At 36.3% G+C, this 23262-nt stretch overlaps 4 protein-coding genes across 4 annotated transcripts; 3 read left to right on the top strand and 1 right to left on the bottom strand.

The window, feature by feature from the left end:
- Positions 1-218: 218 nt before the first annotated feature.
- Positions 219-5156, bottom strand: LOC103445965 (DNA replication licensing factor MCM6). The gene is made up of 17 exons (XM_008385020.4): positions 4792-5156; positions 4573-4695; positions 4313-4475; positions 4005-4198; positions 3700-3895; positions 3522-3599; positions 3066-3295; positions 2868-2982; positions 2565-2639; positions 2341-2481; positions 1972-2175; positions 1732-1893; positions 1597-1652; positions 1409-1449; positions 1161-1286; positions 728-858; positions 219-614 (listed from the first exon to the last, which is right to left on the bottom strand). The coding sequence occupies exons 1-17, from the start codon at positions 5019-5021 to the stop codon at positions 438-440; spliced, it is 2442 nt and encodes an 813-aa protein (XP_008383242.1). The 5' UTR covers positions 5022-5156; the 3' UTR covers positions 219-437.
- A 4904-nt stretch (positions 5157-10060) lies between these two features.
- LOC103445966 (probable purine permease 4) lies at positions 10061-11571 on the top strand. The gene has a single exon (XM_008385021.4). The coding sequence runs from the start codon at positions 10181-10183 to the stop codon at positions 11450-11452; it is 1272 nt and encodes a 423-aa protein (XP_008383243.1). The 5' UTR covers positions 10061-10180; the 3' UTR covers positions 11453-11571.
- A 7159-nt stretch (positions 11572-18730) lies between these two features.
- LOC103445967 (ycf3-interacting protein 1, chloroplastic) lies at positions 18731-21416 on the top strand. Its single transcript, XM_008385022.4, has 6 exons — positions 18731-19157; positions 19232-19276; positions 19365-19478; positions 20314-20394; positions 20970-21140; positions 21254-21416. Exons 1-6 carry the CDS (start codon positions 18759-18761, stop codon positions 21341-21343), a joined length of 900 nt encoding a protein of 299 aa, XP_008383244.2. The 5' UTR covers positions 18731-18758; the 3' UTR covers positions 21344-21416.
- A 400-nt stretch (positions 21417-21816) lies between these two features.
- LOC103445968 (uncharacterized) lies at positions 21817-22909 on the top strand. The gene has a single exon (XM_008385023.4). It carries the CDS (start codon positions 21817-21819, stop codon positions 22777-22779), a length of 963 nt encoding a protein of 320 aa, XP_008383245.1. The 3' UTR covers positions 22780-22909.
- Positions 22910-23262: the final 353 nt, after the last annotated feature.

The raw sequence follows: 23262 nt of genomic DNA on the forward strand, positions 1-23262 counted from the left end.
CTTATAATGTCTTCCCGAAAGAGGAGAAATTCTTCAGTACGTACAACAACACTCATAAACGGGTGAGACCCACATGCAGAGGGTCTCACGTTATTAGTGTGTTATCTTATCCAACAGCCAGCACAGTAGAATTTCACCTCAAAAGAAAGCCTCTAATTCATTTATTAAAGCAAACATGAAACTGTTAATCAGTCTTCGTCCGCAAAGACCATAATCCAAGTTATAAAGTAGTTCATTTCATTAGTAAATCGCGTTAAACTACATTAAGAACGTTTCAGCTCTAATAAATTACCGATCTCTCTTTCTGCAACAAATTTTGCCGCAACACGGCAGAGCCAAACTAAGCTCAAAACTGAGCAACAAATTATATTCGGGGGATTGTGAACTTACCAACAATTGATGGTTTGACGGTTTCCTACTTAAAGAGTATCACCAGATTAATCTATAACATAGTTGGGATTCACAGTCAATATTCTTTCTTTTCTAGATTTTTTTGACTGTTGCCCTACACCTTCGCCTTCACCTTGACCTCCACCTTCGCCTTCACCCTCGCCTTCTGCTGCTTGACTACCGTCATGTAGTACTATCAGATGTCCTTCTCTTGTTATCAACCACTGCATTTCACGTGTTTATTTTTCTCTTTTAGTAAAAGATAACTGCTATTACGTCCAGATAATATAGCAACATTTACACTAACATTGCGGGTGCAAGGTAACGGTACTCTTACCTCTATTATGGCACTGATTATGGTGACTTCACGCTCCGCCTCCTCCTTGGAACTGTAAGCATTTTTCTCGTCCTGCTGTCTCACATACCATTCAATCAAATCCCTCTGCCTCATTCCAGCCAGCCCTGTCCCTGAAACAAGGAACCCGTTAATTATTTTAAGAACTTTCCAGAAAATGAATACAAATTACATGGTAATAATTACAAATAAAGGTTGGAGTCCATTTGGAAGAAGTGGTTTCAAAACTAGAGAATTAGCTAAGATTCTACAGTTGGATTGCTTGACGGGACTATCACAATGCATAAACATCTATCTTTACTATTTAGTGATTTATACAGAATTGGAACCAACATTCTAAAGGAAAACTGATCTAACATTTCATCATTATCTACATGTTAACAAGAATAAAAAAAAAAAAGAGTAGATGGCTTACCGCTTTGCCTAACATCTTCTTCATGCTGTCTAAGACGCATGACAAGGGCCTGGGCAATCCTCTGAAAGTATTCATCACTTACTTTAATCTTTCCTTGGTCAGCTGCACCATCATCATTTGCTACACCTATTACCCACATAAAGTGATCATGTTAAGATCAAGTTTGAAGAAGGCACCCAAAAAAAAAAAAAAGGGTCTTATAATAATGCCAGCATCCTCAGAGGCTGGCTCAGCTTTGGCATCATCACCTTGATCAAAATCGGACAGATCAATCTCACTAGACTCCACACTGAATGACAAAAGAAAACGCACGTTATTGACACAAAGCCTCAGAATTTGGAGAGTGTGTGTGTGTGTGTGTGTGTGTGTGAGATAGAGAGAGAGAGATGATACGAGAGGAGGGAGGATATTCAACATCGTCTCATAGATTTCCTACCTGATCACTGATGTTTTCAGCAATCTCACTGCTAAACGGACATGGGCTGGTTTTACCTGCAAGAATTTGTTAAGAGTTGAAAAACATGTATCTTATCTTAAACCCCGATAAATAACTTGCCACAATATTAGGCACCTGAAGGTCTAAATGACTTCGAGCAATGGCTTCGGATAGTCTAATCAACGCCTCTAGTTGCCTAACTGTCATGCGATAAGCAACTCTACTACCAGGAGCAGTATCACCTCTTCTGAGAGCAACATAAGATTCCACCAACAGCTTTCTAGCATCGGAGTTTAACTGCGTGATTTATTCTGCTCGGTCAGATACAGATAGAGAGGGGGTGAGGTTATGGTTTTGGAAGTGCAGAGAGAATACCTTAGGTTTCAGAGTTTTAGCAAATGCAATATAACGTTTCAGCTGTGCAGTAGTGAATTCAGGAGTGAGTGCCTCTTCGCGCTTTTGATGTACTCTTACAATGTGGTGGGCAATGTGGTAATCAGTTTGATCATCTGGGTCATCAATCATAACATATACCAGATCAAACCTTGAGAGGATAGGAGGAGGAAGAGCCACATTATACTGAAAAACACAAACAAAAAGGTGATAAGTCCATAGCCTCCATACAGAAAATCTATAAAACATTTCCATTTCAAAATAGTTTTTCCCTACGGAACGTCGCCCAGGGGAATAACCCCGCACTTATTAAAACAGTTCTTAAAGTTTAAGTTTCAAGCATATATATACCTTGAGTGGTTTAGATTTATCATAACGGCCGCCTGTGGGGTTAGCAGCAGCGAGAATTGATGTTCGAGCATTCAGTGTTGCCTGTATCCCTGCTTTTGTAATGCTTATTGTCTGTTGTTCCATGGCCTCATGAATCGCAACCTAAAGTCCATTACATACCAGTTAATGATAGTTTATGCATCTAGCTCACACCATCTAATTGTACCAAACAATAAGACAGTTACCTGATCCCTAATGTCCATTTTGTCAAATTCATCAATGCAACAAATACCATTGTCAGCAAGCATTAACGCGCCTGCCTGAAATGAAATCACAGGTGACAAATCAGCATTTCTGGAAACAGACCGGCAAAGAGATTGCCAAAAGAAATAGGAAGCAGAGGTATGTACTCCCTCACAATTCACAAAAATATGACAAAATCAACCTGAAAATGCAGCACTGAAAATCTATTAAGTGAGCTATAATTCCATAGAAACAAATAAATATGTGCAAAATCGTTAATAAGCGTCCATAAATTTAGATGCTACCTCAATACAAAATTCTCCTGTTTCTGGTTCTTTGGCAACAGTTGCAGTTAAACCAGCAGCAGAGGAGGATTTCCCAGAAGTGTAAACAGATCTTGGAACTATTCCTGCCGTATACCTACAGTTGATTGAACAACATAAAAATGTGGATGTGTCTACAAACTAGGGGAACTGAAATGATAAGCAGCAGAACGGACATACTTGAGGAACTGAGATTTTGCACAACTGGGGTCTCCAACTATACAAACATTGATGTCTCCTCTCAAGTTGATGCCTTCATGAGTAAACTTGTGGACACCACCCAGGAGCATAAGCAGAATTGCACGCTTGATATCTTGATGGCCAAATACAGTTGGGGCAATGCTATCAACAAGCTTATTGAAGAAATCAGGGGTATTCCTCATTCTTTGAACTTCGTCTTTCTCTTCTTCCTGCCAAATTAATGAACAATAATAGTGGGTCAGAAAATTGTTGCCCAAAAATAATAAATATGCATGCAGAGTTCCAAAACATAGCGAAGTCTTAGTTTCGAACAATAGCCAGATGAGAAGAAAACAAGTGAAGGATCAAAAGTGAAATCCGAAATGACAAGGAACAACAACAACTAGAGACTAGCAGATGGGAAAAAAAGCACAGAAGGTTGTATCAGGAACTAACAGTGAACTGCTGGTTGTCATCGTCGTCAGCATCCTTCTTTCTATTCCGGACATCAGTATCCTGTCTACCATCAGAAATCTGGAGGAAAAGAACCAAAAATGCAATTGTAAAGAAAGGATCATAGAAAAAAACCAATCACATAACCAGAAACACTAATCAAATCTACTCAATGGCAAACCTGAACTGAGTTGGCAATAAAGGCAAGGCGATAGGAGAGGTCTCTCACTCCCAATGCTTTTAGACCCCTCACTCCTTCATGTCCAGCCATAGAACCATTGCGCTGGGATGCTTGTCGAGAACACTCTGCTCTGTCTCCAGGGGAGGCCAATGCCATTATGTCTGGTATGACAACCACTGTGCCCGTGAAAATGACCCTATGAGTGCACAAAATGAAACAGACATGGAGCTTAGATACATGCTACTAGTATGCTGAAAAAAAAAAAACACTAGTTGGAATCAAGCAAAGGGGGTGACTTTGCTTACGTGTCACCGGCCCTGGCCTTCTCAACAATCTCGTGGCGGATAATAACATCCAGTGATCTAGGAAGGGAGCCTGCAGGTATCTCTTTGGACGTCTCCTGCATTCGTACCCTCTGCCAGTCTGCAAATTTGCTCTCTTGCCGAAGCAACGCCCACCTTGCTCTATTGGAGCAGGTGGCATTGACACAGATTGTTGGCTTTGAACCCACAATTAAAACAAAAAACCAGAATCACCCACCAGAACGCTCAAAACAAACATTAAACTATTGGAATAAAAAAACAATTGCGCCATTAAAAGTAAGCTGGCTGACCTCGGTGTACTTGAATTGTTGTTCGACATTCTTGATGACGCCTCCGCACTCCAAGCACTTGAATGTCCCGTGGAGAAGCTCTGGTCGAACCTCACTGGTCCGAGTCACCACACCTTTCACCGATACCAATTTTCCAATTTCTGCAGTGGTCAATTCCCTCAACCTAGAATGAAAAAAAAAAGTTCCATTATTTTCCATGTCCCATTTGGAAGCTCAATCAAATTCTGTAATATTAACTAAAGAAATCAATAAAAACACACCTCTTGGAGACGGGGAGGTTGAAGAAGGCGACATTGATGTCCTTGTTTGTATCGTCGGAGATGAAGTTGGGGCGGAGCTGGGTCACGAATGTCTTGCAAGCGTTCTTCAAATAGGGCTCAAACCTAATCAATCAAACAAAAAGTCGATCGATTTTGAGTGAATACACAAATCAATCAAGTTGGGGGATTTGGGGGTTTTAGGGTTTTCAGAAAATGGACCTGAGAAACTCGTCGGAAATGGCTTTCTGGAGGAGATTGTTGAAGACCATAACGTGGGAGAAGTCAATGAACATGGTGCTGGATTCGTTGGCGGCCATGGCTTCGATCTCCGCCTCGTAATACGCCTCTCCTCCTCCACCTGCGATCCTGAAGTTCTTGAGGAAGTCCACGAAGATGGACTCTACCCTCACCGCCTTCTCATCCACCAAGTATCCTCCGTAGGCCTCCATTTTTGCTTCCTCGCAGTCTCTCAGTCTCTTTTCTCACTTCTGAGTTCTCTCTCTCTCCTCTTCCTCTACAGTTCCCTTCTCACTCCGTGCCGCTTTCTGGTTTCTGGCGCCAAAATAAGACCTGCCAGTCTGCCACCACAACGCCTTCCCGCCAAAATACGCCTAACAACTTGGGCCAACTTTATAAAATGGGCCTCCATCACCATTTACCACTAGTCCAATACAAATTTGAATTTCGTAGCATTGAAGTCTCATCCTTGTTTAGTGCATCCAAATATATAAAATAAATAAATAAATAAATAAAGTTTCTATCACAAATGGTCTTTGAAATTGATCATCACCATCAAGATAGTCTCTGAAATTAAAAATCAATCAATGTAGTCCCTGAAAATATGTATCGCAAATCAATGTGGTCATTTCCTCACAATTCTGTTTAAAATTATATTAAATGCTGATATGGCACATAAATAGGCCCCACAAGATTTACAGGTTTTTATCACAATGGTCCCTGAAATTGACCCACACCATCAATATGGTCCCTGAAATTGAAAATCAATCAATGTAGTCCTTGAAAATAGGTGTCGCAAATAAATATGATCATCTCGCCACAATTCTGTAAAAAAAATTTGTTATGTGCTGATGTGGGTTTAATAATTAATTTAAAAAATTGTCTAAATACCTGTTTGCACAATGAATTTTTTTTCTTCTTCTTATAGTAGGGAGAGATCCCTTCCACAAATTCTCAAATGCACAAGGCTTAACCAAGGCCTAAGAGGGGGTGTGGAAATAGTTTTCAACCAACAATGGATGCACCTCGGTTATAACCTCATTATCTCAAGGCAAACCTCGTCGTTCTTTGCATCACCAAACTACCAGGGAAGCCCCGAACAAGCTCTCTAAGATTAAGGTTGTGAGGATGTTGATCGCCTAAATGTTAACGATGATGGCCCAAAAGTCATTGTCAATAGGCCAAGCCGTCACCAAAGGTAATCTCGATCTAGGTTCAATTAGGTGAAGAGTGTCGAAGTGTGTAAAGATTGGTGTATTGAGATTATTTTTTAGAGAATAGAGAGCGAATGAGGTATAGAAATGTGGACTAGGATCGGAGGTGATTGCAAGACTGGGTTTTTGGGTTGACAATTTTTTTATTAACTATTAAATTATCAAGCCTATTTGTAATTTTTTTTAAAATTTAATTAGATTTGTGTGAGCCATTTATGTGTCACATTAGCACAACAAAATTTTTGACAGAATTGTGATGGAAGGAATGCATTGATTCGAGACACTTACTTGCTGGACTACATTGATCAATTTTCAATTTCATGGACCATTTTGATGTCACGGGTCAATTTCAATGACTATTTGTGAGAAAAAATGACTTATGGAGCCCACTTATATGCCACATTAGTACTTAACAGATTTTTTAACAGAATTGTGACGGAAGGACCACATTGATTTGCAACACCTATTTTTAAGGACTACATTGATTGATTTTCAATTTTAGGGACCATCTTGATGATGAATGTCAATTTCAGGGACAATTTGTGATAAAAACCCAAAAAAAATCTAAACTACACTAAAGAAAAGAGAAAGATTTTGAATCCGAAACGTAGTGGGTTGAAGAGAATACCTTAACCACGAGAACAATCCACCACTTACAACATCAAAATTATTTATATATGTGACTTCTTTTTTTTCTTTTAAAAAGGGGACAACTAGTGGCAAGTCACGGTTATCCACCATTTTCGAAGGCCGAGAAGATTCACATAAGCATTTTAGCCTATATGTGAGTTATGTTAATTCATTGATCAAACTCATCAAAATAGCGTGTATGTCATTATGTACCTAAAATTTTATTTATCATTCTAATTAACGACTCTCAGTAGCACACGCGTCCTGAGCGAACATCTTTCTAATTGGTACGTGTTGCTAATGCTATTCTCATGTAAATGTAATTAAACAATAAAATAAAAGAAAGTTAATATAAGAATGGAGGATGAGTTTACTTACAATCCAAGCATGCACTAAAGGATGACTTGCCCGCAATTGGAATTCCTGAATTAGTCACCAAATATGAATGAATGTATAAGAAAATGAATTTTTAATGACCCTCTATCATGGACTATTTGCCGCCTCACAGTTTAACGTCAATTATCGTGCCAACATTATAAAACATTTTGTCAAAAATATAAAGGAATAGAGAATCTATGAAAAATCAGACTTTAAAAGAGTTCCCTTACATTTCTCAATCAAAATATGCAATTATAGGTCTGCCGACCATATTGATATACGTAGAGGTTTTATTATGAACCTTATCAATATTGCTATGACCTACTTCTGAAGTTGGCAAAAGATTATCAGTCATTGCTAACTAATTTAATTATATTAATTTATTTTTAAGCTCCTTGATGAAACATTTACTCTTATGTTCTAAACTTTTATATAATCTAGATCTACTGTAACGTATGGTGTAAGATTCTTTTCTTTTTGAATTTCTTTTCCCTCCGGTTCAAGGACAGAGCCACCTAGGGCCCAGCAGGGGCATCCGTCCCCACTCATGTTTTTTTTTGGTGAAAAACTGTACATGCTTGTGACATTAGCAAAGTGTATTACTAGTTTACTTGTTTGTGGCATTAGCATTAACTCGTCTTGTTGCTATTGCCAACGTTAAAAGAATATTTTCGACCATAAAATTTATGAAGAATCGATTGAAAAATTGAATGGGAGATCAATGGATGATTATTTTTAGAGAGAAAGATATTTGATGGTATTGGTAATGAATTTTTCATGTAACGGTTTCAAAACACGAAAACGCATCGAGAAATATTGTAATATGTTGTGAAAAATCTTATAGATTAGCATATAAGTATTTTGTTTAATAAATTTTTTAGCATTTTAATTTGTGACTTTGTTGTTTGAGGATGCTCCCTTCCATACAAATCTTTGGCTTCATCCATGCTCCACTCCTCTCATTTTTGAACAATCACGATTAAGCTACATTAACATCTTATGTTAATATCTTTATAAAAACATAAAAAGAGGAAAATGAAAAAAGAAGAAACTGAAGAATAAAAAATGTAGAAGGAAGAGAATCTTACTCAATAACGTATAATGCCGCCCGCAGTTCATCACTCGACGGTGTGCATTATCCATCACCGTTTTGGCCAAAGCATCGTGATTCATGATGAGAAAACGTTTAATGTTCAGTGATACGTAACTGCTAACCACATCCAATTCAAATTATAAATTCAATCGTAGTCGCACAAAAATCCCCAGTTAACCACCGATCTTGGCAAATCCCCGTCCGAAGTTGGGGTTAGCTAGCTAGGGCATCATCCATCTTAGGCAAGCAAGAAAGTAAAGCATGCTTAACGGTAAAGACACGTGTTGAAAACCCACCAACCCCTACAACTGGAAATCTGAAAGTCTGGGCATTTGGCAATACAGCCTCTTGTTCATCGTGGCTCAAATTTAGCCGTTGCAAGACTTTTTTTGTTTTTGTTTTGTCAATAACCGTTTGAAGACTCCAAGTCATAACAAAGGCACAAGCTCTCTTTCCAGCTCCTTCGTTTCTCAAGAATGATTTCCGCATACTTTTTTTCATATGCATATTTCTAATTATATTATAATTTTTGGATTGTGTAAATCAGAAGAAAATTCTATATAGAAAAAGTACACATTGATTGCACGCATTTTTTTTTTTTAAGTACAATGATAAAATTAGTGAGTTAGATAATTAATTATTAGAAGAAAAGGAAGTCGGTGGAAATCAAACATACACTAAAATACATAAACATAATTCCACATATTGTTGAGCAAAACAATATTAGTGCAATTAGTAGAAACATAATGAATGCCACCTCTTGTTCATCGTGACTCATATTTGGCATTGCATGCATGAGGATGTGCTAAGTGGAGGCCACGAGGAGAACTGGAAGCATACAAACGTAGCCGTTTTAAGACTTCAAGTCATAACAAAAGCACATTAATTATCTCTCTCGCCCTTTTTGTTTTAATTTATTTATTTACGATTTTTTATATAAATTACAAGGACATAAATAAACAGTGAGGATGCGATAGGAAAAAATAATGCTAGAGAGACCAAATTTTTAAAAAATAAATACGTTTATCAATACTTAAGAGATAATCAAATCATCAATATATAAGCACATAATTTAATTTACAAAATTTGGTTGAGAAATTCGGTCTCTCTAATATAGAAAAAATGGGGTGTTGAAAGTGTGACCGAGTCATTTTTTTTCTTCTCAGATTGTTGTAGAGATTGACAGCGAAATGAAGAAATTGCAACAATTAGTTCAACATATTACGTAAAACACTTTTGACTAGGAGAAGAGATAGTGGAAGAAAATATGGAAGAAAACGTTGTGTGTTAAATAAAATATTTGATTTAAAAAACTTCCACAACAATTCTACTTTGTAACTGAATGCATATGATGGCGTGAGTTCAAATCTCCTCAGCGGCTAATCTAACATCTAATTTAATAAAATTTATTGTTTGACAAAAAAAAGAAGTCTAAAATACACTATTAAATTCCTCTAAATCCAATAAACTTCTTCACTTTTAAATCCCGCAATATGATTTGAACAAAAAAGATAGTGTAATATAAATTTCTTAAAAATACGTATTGAATACTCTCAGATAACAAGTGGTTAATTATTTTTTTTCAAAAGAGGTAAGGTGTATGTCACCCCTCTTTTCTTGTATTTTGTTTTTCTTGCTCTATGAGGGAAAAAGTTTATGTGCTCCTGATAAGGTTTAACTTCTTTTTTCATATCAATAAATTTTCCTCATATCGTCAAAGTTTTCTAAAAAACAAAAAAAAAAAAAGAGTACTATTGAATACTCTTAAATTTTTTGTAAACCTTTTTAAAATTCTAATTGAATAGATCTATATCATTTAGCAATTAATATTAACATATTTGGAAATTACATCCAAAATCCGAAAAGCACAACTAAGTTTTTTGTTTTACTAACCTTCTATATAAAATACCCTCACTCTGAATGTAGTAGACATCCGGATATTGAGTGCAAGGATAAATAGCACTGAAACTCTAAGTCCACACTATAAATATCTCATTCTCATTTAAAAGAGATTCACCTCCTCACCTCCTCATACCTCTTCAGCTAATTATAATTAATGGAGAGTTTAGTCCAATCTTCACCCCAAAACTCCCCCAAACCCCATAACCACCAACACCACCACCACCATGATCACGACAGCCCCACCCTCACCACCACCACCAACCACCACCTCCAACAAACCAGAACCAATTCATCATCATTATTCATCAATAAGACCACAGCAACCCAACTGAGTAACAAAGGCTCGATGATCAAACGCAACAAGCGCTCCATGCCTCTCCTGGTGATCAACTACTTGTGCCTCTTCATTGGATCAGTCTCTTCAAGCCTCCTCTCAAAGTACTATTTCATCCACAAAGGCTCAAGCATTTGGGTGTCCACCTGGGTTCAATGCTCCGGCTTCCCTCTCCTCCTTCCATTTATTTTCATTCCTTATTATCTCCTCCATTGCACACAAAGAAAACCCTTCTCTCACTTCACCCCCAAAATCTTAGTCCTATCAGTTCTCATAGGTCTTATGCTGGGTCTAAACAACCTCCTCTTCTCTTGGGGTAACTCCTATTTACCAGTCTCAACCTCCTCCCTCCTCCTCTCCTCACAACTCGTTTTTAATCTCATCCTCTCTGTGATTATTGTCAAGCAAAAAGTAACTTTCTCAAATCTCAACTGTGTTATCCTCCTAACCGTAAGCTCAGTCCTTCTGGCCTTGGGGTCCCACCATGACAAGCCACATGGCCTTACACGTAGCAAGTATTTCCTAGGGTTCTTCTCAACAATCGGGGCAGGCTTGTTGTTTGCTCTGTACCTCCCGGTCATGGAGAAGATATACAGCAAGGTTTACTGCTACGCCATGGTGATCGAAATGCAGCTGGTAATGGAGGCTGCGGCCACGGTGTTCGCCATGGCAGGGATGGCCTTGAACGGCGGGTTTCGTGAGATGAAGGCAGAGAGCGCGAGGGTGTATGACAAAGGAGAAAACGTGTATTGGGTGACTCTGTGGTGCAACGTTGTGACGTGGCAGCTTTGCTTCATGGGGACAGCTGGCATGGTGTTCTTGACCTCTTCGTTGACGGGTGGGATTTGTATGACGGCGCTGATAGGGATGAACGTGTTGGGAGGGGTTCTGGTGTATGGGGATTCGTTTGGGGGTGTGAAGGCGGTTTCCACTTTCTTGTGTGGGTGGGGTTTCTGTTCTTATGTGTACGGCCTTTACATGAAGGCTAGAGATATTGGGGAAGAAGATGGTGGTGAAGGAGATGGAGACAAAGAAGGAACCCACCAAGAGATAGAGATGGATGTGCATAAATTAAATGATAGTAGTGTTTGATTTAAAACTTTTATGATGCTTTTGGTGAAAATTGGAATTGAGTTTTGTTTTTTTTTGAGACAAATTTGGATGTGTGAAATCATGGCTTAATTGCTTAAGTACATAATTGGTTGCTATCATTGTCAATTAGTCTCGTCACTTTAACACTAAACTCCACTAAACCACATTTCATTTAAGTTTTATCTATTGAATTTTTTAGCTAACATTACATCAGTTATCGACAATCGCTTATACACAAGCATACATTATTAAAATCCATCTTACAATCTACACAAATCGACTACCTACCAACAATTAAACTCTACAATTTCATCAACCATATGGTTGGATATAATAAAGTTCCGTTTACAATAAACTATTTCAAAAGTTTGATTTAGATAGGATTATTCTCACAAAATCTAGAAAAAACAAAATTTAAAGGTGATCTCATACAAAAGTTAGGATGGATGATGGTTGTACATTCATTGCTTTTTATGCATATATTCCCCCACTACTCTTTGCACTCAAAACAGTTGCGTTCTTAATTTCCACATAAAGGAAAACTTAAATCTGAATATCAAACATATAACCAGTAGCAGACTGGGAGTATGCAGAGCCAAACGTTACACTAGGAATATAGAACGATTAAATGCCATGGTGCAAGTGAGGACATTGTTAATTTGGTTCACCCAATCTCACGTTATCATGTATGATGTAGGACAATATATTAAGTATTGCCCTACTGCTGATAATATTATATGGTTGGGATAATTGATTAATTATATCAAAACAAACATAAATGGTGGGATTCACTCATTGCACATACCCTAATTAGAGCGATTAAGAATCTTAATGGGGCACTAAGTTGATCACCTCATCACACACACCTTTTCGAAAAATGGAAGGATCTATCATGAAGCATAATTGTTCCCTTTTGTTTCTTAATATTTTTATAATCTGAATATATTTATGCTGCTTATATAGTTAATTTTAAAATAATTGGCAGTGATCACAAGATGAAATGTGATTGATCCTATTATACGAAACTCTTAGAAGTTGATGATAATAAACTACAAATATCTGTATAATTTTAGTGCTGATAACTAACTAGTTACTAAGATAGTACTAAATTTGACCAATAATATTGGACGATATCTCAAGTTCGAATCTCTCATTTATTATTCAAAAACAACGTAGTGTATAGACATGCAAACGGATCAAAAGTTATGGCATATGTCATAATTGTGTTATTAGATTTGAATTAGGATATTATTCGTACCGTAATAATCATATGTACTCTTCTCCAATTTTAAAAAGAAAATGAGTACATAATACGTAACTATCACCGATAAAAGTTATCTTAAATTATTACTGATATCCAGGTAAACATCGATTCAGGAAATCTTAAGCAATCTATATGTAGTAAGTACTGTTGCAATTTGGATAGATACAAAGCTTGTTCATTCTGTCCACATAAAATATTGTGGTTGCTTTTCAAGTATAGTGAAGGGCAAAAAATGGTGCAATCTTTATAAGTACACGCGGGATTAAACTATAAGTTGAAAAAGGTCATGTGAGTTGAGATTTTCACTAACCTTCTTAAAAGTCTTTGCATGCTCTCAGCCTGTTGGAGCTGAGAAATGTCTTTTCTGAAATCTGGCATCGTTTGTTTGCATGAAAGAGATTTCTTGTTGGACGACTCGATCGGCTTTTAGCAGGGACATCCACTTGCCAAAGAAAATGTTGAAGCCTATTAGTTGTAAATTTTTGCAGATATACATTAGAAAAGGATGTTTGATATTAATAAAAAAACAAAATCAATTATGTTTGTGTCTTTTTTTTTTTGTAAAGAGAAAGCATTGGTAGCAGTAAATGCTGTCACAATCTGAATCCAAATTAATCCTTATCACCACTCCATTTCTATAAATAATTCATAAAGATATTTAAGGAGTGTGTTTCACCTTTTTTTTTTTTCATTTCAAAGAATTAGGTGATTTTTTCATTCATTCAAAGAAAAATGTAATTGAAATGACCTACAAAAAACAATGTTTTTGAAATGACTGTGTATCATTTACCATTTTGATTAGGTCTATATAACAAAAAGCCATGAGTTTGATACTTTGTAGCTGTAAAATCTACCTAATCGTGGCCACAGGTAGGGTGCAATTCCTAAATAGCCTCCTCTGACCACGCAATGAGTGAATAACCGTGGTTCGCCACCAGTTATCCTCCTTTTAAAAAATAGAACAAAAAACAATTGGATTCATAAGTATATTTTTTCCCATGTAAATAATGAAATTAAACTTTAACTAAAATCCTTAAACTAGACATATAAGAATTTCTGATAAGATAGCTTGAAATTTAGCAAAAGGTACAAGTTTTATTTTGCCTAGTAATGACTATCTAATCTACTAGACTACAATTTAATGGTATATTGCTGGACATTACTATTGGTGTAATTGACTTGTCTAAATTTTTTCAAGTGAAAACAAGTTAGTCCCTCTCATTAGTCTGGTTTTTGTTCCTCATGGCTTTTAGAGTCCTTTCTTATTGGTAAGTGGTGAGTCATAAATAATAAAAGTAAAAAACACTACAAACTAGAAAAATTACTTTGAGAAAAAACAATGATAAAGAGAGGCAGAGATCATAGAGGTGGATCTCCCATTTTCTTATAGTTTAATCAGACCTATAACACAATTTTAATTATAGTTTTCAAGTGAACTCAGAAGGACTGTCAATACTTTCATTGGGGGTAAGCTAGGAAGACCATTTATTTATATTGTATTTTGTAAATTGTATGACATGATAGTTGATGATTGTATTATTATTTAGTATTGATTAACATGCTTATTTTATATTGATGACATATCACATGGTTTCCAAATAAAATCTAATAAGTTGGTCTACCCAGCATTAGTCATTTCAAATATATTTATCCTCTTTTCAAAACCATTCCTCCAAACATATATGCATCTCTCGTATATATAATATCCTTCCATCCAAGAAAAAAAGTTCGGCATTTGCACATCCTATTTTATCCATTTGCATTCTTCTCTTTCATGTTTATGTTTTGATAATTGAAGTCCAAGTGGACAAAATAGGAGGGTGAAAATCGCCACCCAAAAAAAAAAAGTTAGTGTTATCCACATACTCATTTTTATTTTTCACATATTTCTTGTTAATTTCTGTCATTTGACATTCTTTAATTCATTCAATAGATGACCGGAAATTAAAAATGGTGTGAGGAGGTAAAAAATAATGTGTGAATAGTACCACCCAAAAAACAAATCCAATTTGACGCTTTAAGCACTTACATTATTTTCTCAAAAAATTGTCATTACCTATAAAAATGCAAAATTTGTCATAACATATGACGTAAATATTAGCATGCACATATTTTTCGTTCACTAATTTGAGAAAACAAAGATAGATCACGTCATGGAATGTATCTATGGCTTGATGCTTTGATTCCTCCTTGTATCTATTATTTATATATAAACGACTGATTTTATAAACAAAACAAAGAGCGGCACCTCTTCGATCTGCTTTTACATATCATTCGCTTTTCTTTTCCGTTCCAAACAATATATATGTTATAAACAAAGAAGAAGCATGATTTAATGGAGAGGTGATCCGTGTACGTCTACTTTTGTTGATTAACAAAGTTATATATACTTACAAGAAGCCAATGACAACCAAAAGGTCAACGAAAGCATCCTTGTCCCTTTTTCCAAAATGTGAATCTCTTATGAATTTTCACGTTGCTTTGTGGCATGATATGATCGATGTCTTTGCATTTTTATTTCTCTTGAACGCATTATTTATAGACACCAAACAACTAAGTTTGTGCGCGCGCGCGAGAGAGAGAGAAATAGAAAGAAAGATCCACGTATGATGTTTGCAAAATCTTGTAAGATTATCTCTAATTTATGGGATAAAGTTTAAAATATAAGTTTTAAAACCCCCTCAAACCATATCCAATCATTGGGCTAAAATAAGTTCTGAAAAGAAAATATATCTTTGGGCTAAATTTTTCTAGGAGTTAAGCCTGACTTAAATTATTCTGGACCCACCAAACTGTCATATTTCAAACTTTTTATTTTGTTTTTTACTTATAATCCAACGGCTGTGATAAAATGAAATCAAATCTAACGGTACAAAAGAAAGATTTGACGGCCCAAAATTAAATCAAATGTTTAAAATAATTTTTAAAAATTATTTAAATCAAATTTCACTTAAAACTGTATAAATACCTATGTATATGTATGATTTTAAATTACTTATAGGAATTTAAATATTTTTTTTAACAAACGATAGTATGTTCATAAAAACAAATTAAGATAATCTACATAAATTTTTTTTTTCAAAAAAGTTACCAAGAAAATGGCTAAAATCATTATTTAATAATATCGGGCTAAAATGAAGCCATAACAGTTGGAGGAGAAAAGTAGTTCTGAGTTATGACTTAAAATTTTATTACTTAAATTTTTAAGCCTTATCCACAAAGATATTGGAGATGGTCTAAGGAGATATATATGACTCATAACGTTTCCATGGAAGCAATAATTCAAGGAGAAAGGGTACGGCGATGTGGTACCACAGTTAGTGTTTTGGGGTATGTCCGGTTTCAGGTCTACGCCGTCGCCGGTGCCGTGTACAAAGCCTGGGGTCAAGTCGTTCTTGGAGAATGATGGGGAACTATGCCCGTACCATGTCATGGAAGCAGCAATGTCTGGCCAACACCATGAGACATCAGCCACTGGTTGCAGTGGACTAAGACTAGTGGCTCAACTCAGGGATCATCATTATCATCATCACCTGTTTGATCCGAGAGCATTATTACTCCATTAAAATTGGTTACTGTGTTCATTTCATATTACATCATTTTATATCATTTCAAGTACATTATATCTAATTCTTTTGAAATAAAGAAAAGGTGATAGTTACTCGTTAATTATCTTTACGATTTATTGGTACCATACTTTCTCTTTACAAAAAAAACGCACTTAAATAGTTGATTATGCGCATCTACATTTATTGTGTTTCTTATTTTTAATGAAAGTAAGAGATTCGAACTTAGAATATCTTCGAACATTTGATTAGATGTAATTTCCATTATCCTTTTAAAGCTAGTTATAGGCTATATGAGCACTTCAATTGACATTTGGGAAAATGTCATTTTCTAGAAAGTAAACTGAGAATTTTTTTTCCTCCCTTTGTCAAAATCCTTATAATTGAACATTTTTACATGCGAAAAAATCATGTAGTTTTATGGGCTTTGATTTTCACGTACTTTGTTTAACTTCTTACACATCATTTTAATTTATGATCATCAAATTAAATAATTTTAACAAAAATAATAAACAAAATTAAACAAGTGAGAAGATGAAACGGTGCGTGTTTATCGTTGCATTCAAAACATTTCTTAGTTATCATTGCTCATGATTCTTCAATTGAATTTGGGACTGGTTTTCAGTTTTCTACATCATTTTATATCATTTCAAGTACATTACATCTAATTCTTTGGAAATTAAAAAAGGTGATAGTTACTTGTTAATTATCTTTAGGATTTATTGCTACCATACTTTCTTTTTACCAAAAAAAGGCACTCAAATAATTGATTATGCGCGTCTACATTTACTGTGTTTCTTATTTTTAATGAAAGCGAGAGATTCGAACTCAGAATATCATCCAACATTTTATCCTAGTAAAGCTAGTTATTGGCTATGAGCACTTCAATTGACATTTGGGAAAATGTCATTTTCCAGAAAGTAAACTTAGATTTTTTTTTTTTTGTTTTTTGCTATGAACACTTCAATTGACATTGGGGAAAATGTCATTTCTAGAAAGTAAACTGAGAATTTTTTTTTGCTCCCTTTCTCAAAATCCTTATAATTGAACATTTTTTTATGGGTATTGATTTTCACACATTCTGTTTAACTTCTTACATATCATCTTAATTTATGATCATCAAATTAAATAAATCTTAACAAAAATAATAAACAAAATGAAACGAGTGAGAAGATAGAAAAGGTGCGTGTTTATTGTTGCATTCAAAACATCTCATTGCTCATGATTCTTCAATTGAATTTGGGACTGGTTTTCAGTTTTCTACATCATTTTATTTTTATATCATTTCAAGTACATTACATCTAATTATTTTGAAATAAAAAAAAGGTGATAGTTACTCGGCAATTCTCTTTATGATTTACTGCTACCATACTTTTTCCTTACAAGAAAAAAACACTTAAATAATTGATTATGCACGTCAATATTTACTGTGTTTCTTATTTTTAAAGAAAGTCAGAGATTCGAACTTAGAATACTATCCAACATTTGATTAGATGTAATTTCCATTATCCTAGTAAAGCTAGTTATTGGCTATGAGCACTTCAATTGACATTTGGGCAAATGTCGTTTTCTAGAAGGTAAACTGAGATATTTTTTTTTGCTCCCCTTGTCAAAATCCTTATAATTGAACATTTTTACATGCCAAAAAACCATGTAGTTTTATGAACGTTGATTTTCATACACCTTGTTTAACTTCTTACACATTTTCTTAATTTATGCTCATCATATTAAATAAATCTAACGAAAATTATAAACAAAATTAAACAAGTGAGAAGATAAAAAAAAGTGTGTGTTTATCGTTGCATTCAAAACATTTGCTTAGTTCTCATTGCTCATGATTCTTCAATTGAATTTGGGACTTGTTTTCAGGTTTCTACATCATTTTATATCATTTCAAGTGCATTACATCTAATTCTTTTGAAATAAAAAAAGGTGATAGTTACTCGTAATTATCTTTACGATTTACTGCTACCATACTTTCTTTTTACCAAAAAAAAAAGCACTTAAATAATTGATTATGCGCATCTACATTTACTATGTTTCTTATTTTTAATGAAAACAAGAGATTCAAACTTAGAATACCGTCCAACATTTGATCAGATGTAATTTTCATTATCCTAGTAAAGCTAGTTATTGGCTATGAGCACTTCAATTGACATTCGGGAAAATGTCATTTTCTAGAAAATAAACTGAGAATTTTTTTTTTGGCTCCCTTTGTCAAAATCCTTATAATTGAACATTTTTACATGTGAAAAAACCATGTAGTTTTATGGGCGTTGATTTTCACACACTCTGTCTAACTTCTTACACATCTTCTTTAATTTAAGATCATTAAATTAAATAAATCTAATGAAAATAATAAACAAAATTAAACAAGTGAAAAGATAGAAAAAGTGCGTGTTTATCGTTGCATTCACCTTAATCTTGTTGAAGCCCAGCCCGGCCCATTGACAAGACCCAGTAGTAGAGCAGGAGAATGAGGGATAGAAGCTTATGTAGGATTTCAACTGCCATTTTAGTTTTGGAAGTGGCGATGGGTTTGCAAATTCTCCAAGTGGCGCCACTGCCGCCACTCACTTCCTCCTCCTCATCTTCTTGTCGGGTCCAGACCCTCCCACTCTGGCTCAACCAACGCAACTGCCACTGCCGCCACTCGCGGCCTCAGCTTGCTCTCCCGCCCCGCAGCTCGTACAAAAGAACCGCACTCTCGCTCCTCGGTAGGAAAGATAGGAAATTGCAAGCTTCTTCATCATCTTCTTCAACTACCCAACAAGACCAGGATGACGAAGAAGAATATCAAGACGACGAAGGATATGAGGAAGATGAATTGGACCCTGACCCGGAAGACCTCGAATACGTTGGCCAAATCAAAAGGGTATCTTGCTTTCTTCCATTCTTTGATGGGTTTCTTTTCGTTTCAGTATTTCACTCAGTGTTATTGTTGGTTAGGTGTTGGAGCTTCTGCGGAAGAACAGAGACATGATTTTCAGTGAGGTGTGGTGTAATTCTTCCATTCTCCATTTGCTTTAAAGTTCAGAAGTTTGAGTCTTGATCGAGTTTGGGTTGGTGTGCAATGTGATAGGTTAAGCTCACTGTTATGATTGAGGACCTGCGAGAAGTTGAGCGCAGGAGACTCCTCGGAATCGAAGATCCTGATGCCCCTACTAGGGAGGAATTGGCCGATGTTCTTGAGGAAGTAAGCCCTTCATTTTAATTCCCTTGCTACATTATGCTATGTTAGGCGAATTTTGATGATGTGATTCGTGAAACAGTGAATTTAGCATGTATTTCCATTGTTTGGGTGGTATCACACCTTCACACAATGAATTCATGAATGCAAAGTAGCTAGCAAGATCAATTGAAGGATCTTCAATTGGTTTGACAAGCACAAACTGCAACCTTTCAGCAAATTAGTTGATCATTATAATAGAACAACCTCTAGTAGATGCATTTCTTCCATTACTGTTAGATGTCAGCCATGAAAATTTTCAGAAAACCTTATGATGGTGACCATTAACTAGATATGCATCTTTACTAACTCAAAAGCACGCATGTCGTAGGAGAAAATCTCTCCATCCTCACTGGTTTGCGCAAGTCATGAAATTTACAATTCTTGATCCTTAGATGCACCCAGCTACAGAGTGTTGGAACTTCCAAGTTTGATTATTCACATAGGTAGACCCTGATTTGATATGCTTCTTTACAGATCCTACTTTTGCTTCTCCATCAGTGACCCTCTCTTTATGCTAGACAAAATGATTTGCGGAGTAACCCTTTGGAAATTCCTATGATTATTCACATAGGTGATACTTTGGAAATTCCTTCTTCACTGGATATGCTTCTTTATGATTTGCAGAGTGTCCTGAATTTGATTAATTTGTACGTTATGCCATTACAACTCTTTGCTTCGATACTTATACCCTTCTCAAATCATGAGAGTGGAAAAAATTTCTTTAGCATCTGTAAATTGGTAATCATCGGAAAAAGTTATTCTATTTATTGTGACACTAATTTGTGATTCTGTGATTTAGGTGAATGAAGGAAAAATCCCAAAAAATCGACTTGCTCTTAAACTGCTGGCAGCGGAAATGAATCAATGGCCTAATCTAGAGGTATTATTGTAATTCAAGTATAAAATGATCGATTTGAGAGATGATTATTTATGTGTAAACGGAAAAAGAACATGAAGCTCTACCAAAGGATACTAGGATAAAGAGCCAAGCTCTGAATTACAATTAAATAGTTTGTAAATCCAGTTTTGGTGTCTCAAATTTTGGTGGTCTGAACTTTTGTTCTATTTCATCCTTTATTTTCCAGTTTTGATAGCATATATAACAAACAATACCACAGATTTTTCACCTTTATCTATGTTTCTAACTAACTCTGGATATCAATTTGCTAATCTGTATTACGATACACCTACTTTACGTCTTCCCAAATTGTACCGTAACTAGTATTATTAAGAGAATTATTACATCACCTGTCAATTATTACAACAACTACTATTTATAGTCACTTGCTAGCTTACTCCTTAAGCTACCCTCCAACAACTTCTAACAATCTTAACAACTCAACCTCATCAACTAATTCCTTTATCACAACCTTACATCTGTCACAATTAGCTGCTGCCATTTGGCATTCTAACAGCATCCTAACAATCTGTTCCTATCTTTTGTTTATGGTACAGGTTCAGATTACACCAGCGAAGAAAAAGCCTGGTAAGTCCCTATATGCAAGAGTGACAGACACTGGTATTGATCTTCAAGAGGCTGCAAAGAGACTGAAGATTGATTGGGATACGGCTGCTGAGATTGATGATGGTGATCTTAAAGATGAAAACGAAGTGCCGTCGGTTTTGGTTTGTTTCCTTGGCTTTCTTGTGATAAAATGATTTTATCAAGTTCCTGCTGTCATATATGCACTGGTTTAGCTAATCCTCGAGTTCCTAATACGCGGTTTCTTATCTTGCAGGGCTATGGCGCGCTGTACTTAGTCACAGCTTTCCCCGTCATTATTGGTGTATCAGTGGTATTAATTTTGTTTTACAATTCGCTCCAGTAGAAATCTTTCTCGTTGTCATACTTCACTGTAAAGATATCTTATTCCTTGCAATATACCGAATATCGTTCTGATCTTCCCATGAGTTCTGTTCATCTAAATGCTAGTTAGAAATATCAAATATCATGTATGAATCTTGCATATGGTGTTATGCAAGCACATCAGATCTTATAGTATAGTTTTATTTTATTCTAGTTAACCACTTAAACCCGTTGCAAGTCAACTCTTCTATGAAGATTTACGTTATTAAAAGCGAGTTATCATATAGATTAGCAGCTAAACTATTCTTCATACAATATTAAATTTTGCTGACCCTTTGTTTATATGGAGCAATTAGAGAACATGGATATCACTACTTGGTTTGGATTAGTGGAGAATATGCTGCTCACGTCTAGGTTCTCATAAGTCTGTTTTCCCTCCCTTTTAAGTAGTCCAAATCCCAGACTTGATCCTCAGGATTTCTGCTTTTCTCTACCATGGATTATCCGTTTTCGGGCGAAATGAGTGACTATTTTACTCTTGGAGACCTAGAAAAGCAAATTTCTGTAGATCCAATATCACTGAAAGAATCTTATAGAGAGGTGAGTGCTGCCCCAGTAGCGGTGGTGCCTGGTGTTGCTGCTCCAAAGCCGAATGCACTTGACCAACTACCGCCCCTGTTGCCGCCCTCAAAGCCCAAGTTCTTAAGCTTCAGCCTCCCAAACTCAGCAACCTCATCGCCGCGAGTGAAGAAGAAATGGAAAGAAGAAAGCCAAGCGTCTCCCCGGCTGGAGAATCTGAGCCACCTGCAGCAGGAAATTGAGTTCTGGCGGACCAAGTCATGTGGTCAACGAGCACTTGCCCCATCAGATGACTTTGATCTCTGGTTGTTCAAACCGAATGCCGCTGATAAAGTCACCACGTACCACAGCAGCCTCTCCAGAGCTAGGTCCAACAGAGGTGCTGATAAAAATGGAAAGAACAGGGACCCACATGATGACGGATTCACGTGTGGGGCCCTGTGCTTGTTCATTCCTGGCTTTGGTGGCAAGGCAAAGCCAGTGAGAGCAAGAAAGGTAGAGCCTGATGAATTGGGAAATGTCATATCCAGGACAGTTTCCTTGGAAAAGTTTGAATGTGGCTCTTGGGCTTCAGCTATGATAAATGAGCAGGAAGATGACACCACCGGTCACTACTTTGATCTGCCATTGGAGCTGATACGGAGCAGCGTCAACGAGGCAGAATCGCCAATTTCAACGTCTTTTGTGTTTGGCACGGATCGAAAGGGTGCCCTGAAGAACGCATCAACGAGAGCACAAGGCTGGAAATCGCACGACTCGTCACGCCACGTTCGGTTTTCTACATCATCAGATGCTACATCACCAACTGCTTGCGTTACGCCTCGCTTGCGCAAAGCAAGGGATGATTTCAAAGCTTTCTTAGAAGCACAGAGTACATAACTTACTCTGCTTTTTGGTATATTGAGTGTATTTGCTATGTTTCAAAATAATGCGAGTAGATTGTAGCTATAGTCCTTCACCTATTACTCCGATTCTCACTTTTGTCCATGAATTAAGCAATTCTTTAGTCCGTTTGTTTTTCTATCTAAATTTAGGGGTCTTGTGCTTGTTCTTATCGTCAAAACTTGTAACTGTAGTTCTTGAACTATATGGTGTGAGTAGGCCTTTTTGCACTTAAACATGGTAGAAAACTAACAGGTTTTGATGGTATGATAAAAAAACCGGGTAATAGTTCGAGTATTATAGCTACAATTTACTCAGAAATGCAGACGTGCAAGCCGGCTATGTTGTAATGGCCACGGTCGTTCTCTAGTCTACTAAACCCAAAAGACAATTTCCAATTTCCCCAAGGATTGGCCCAACAGACAAAAACTGTGTCGCTCTTGCTACTCAAGGCCTTTGCTTGAGCCCTAGGCAACTGGA

This window comes from Malus domestica, chromosome 10, assembly GCF_042453785.1.
Source record: "Malus domestica chromosome 10, GDT2T_hap1".
Lineage (NCBI taxonomy): Eukaryota > Viridiplantae > Streptophyta > Magnoliopsida > Rosales > Rosaceae > Malus > Malus domestica.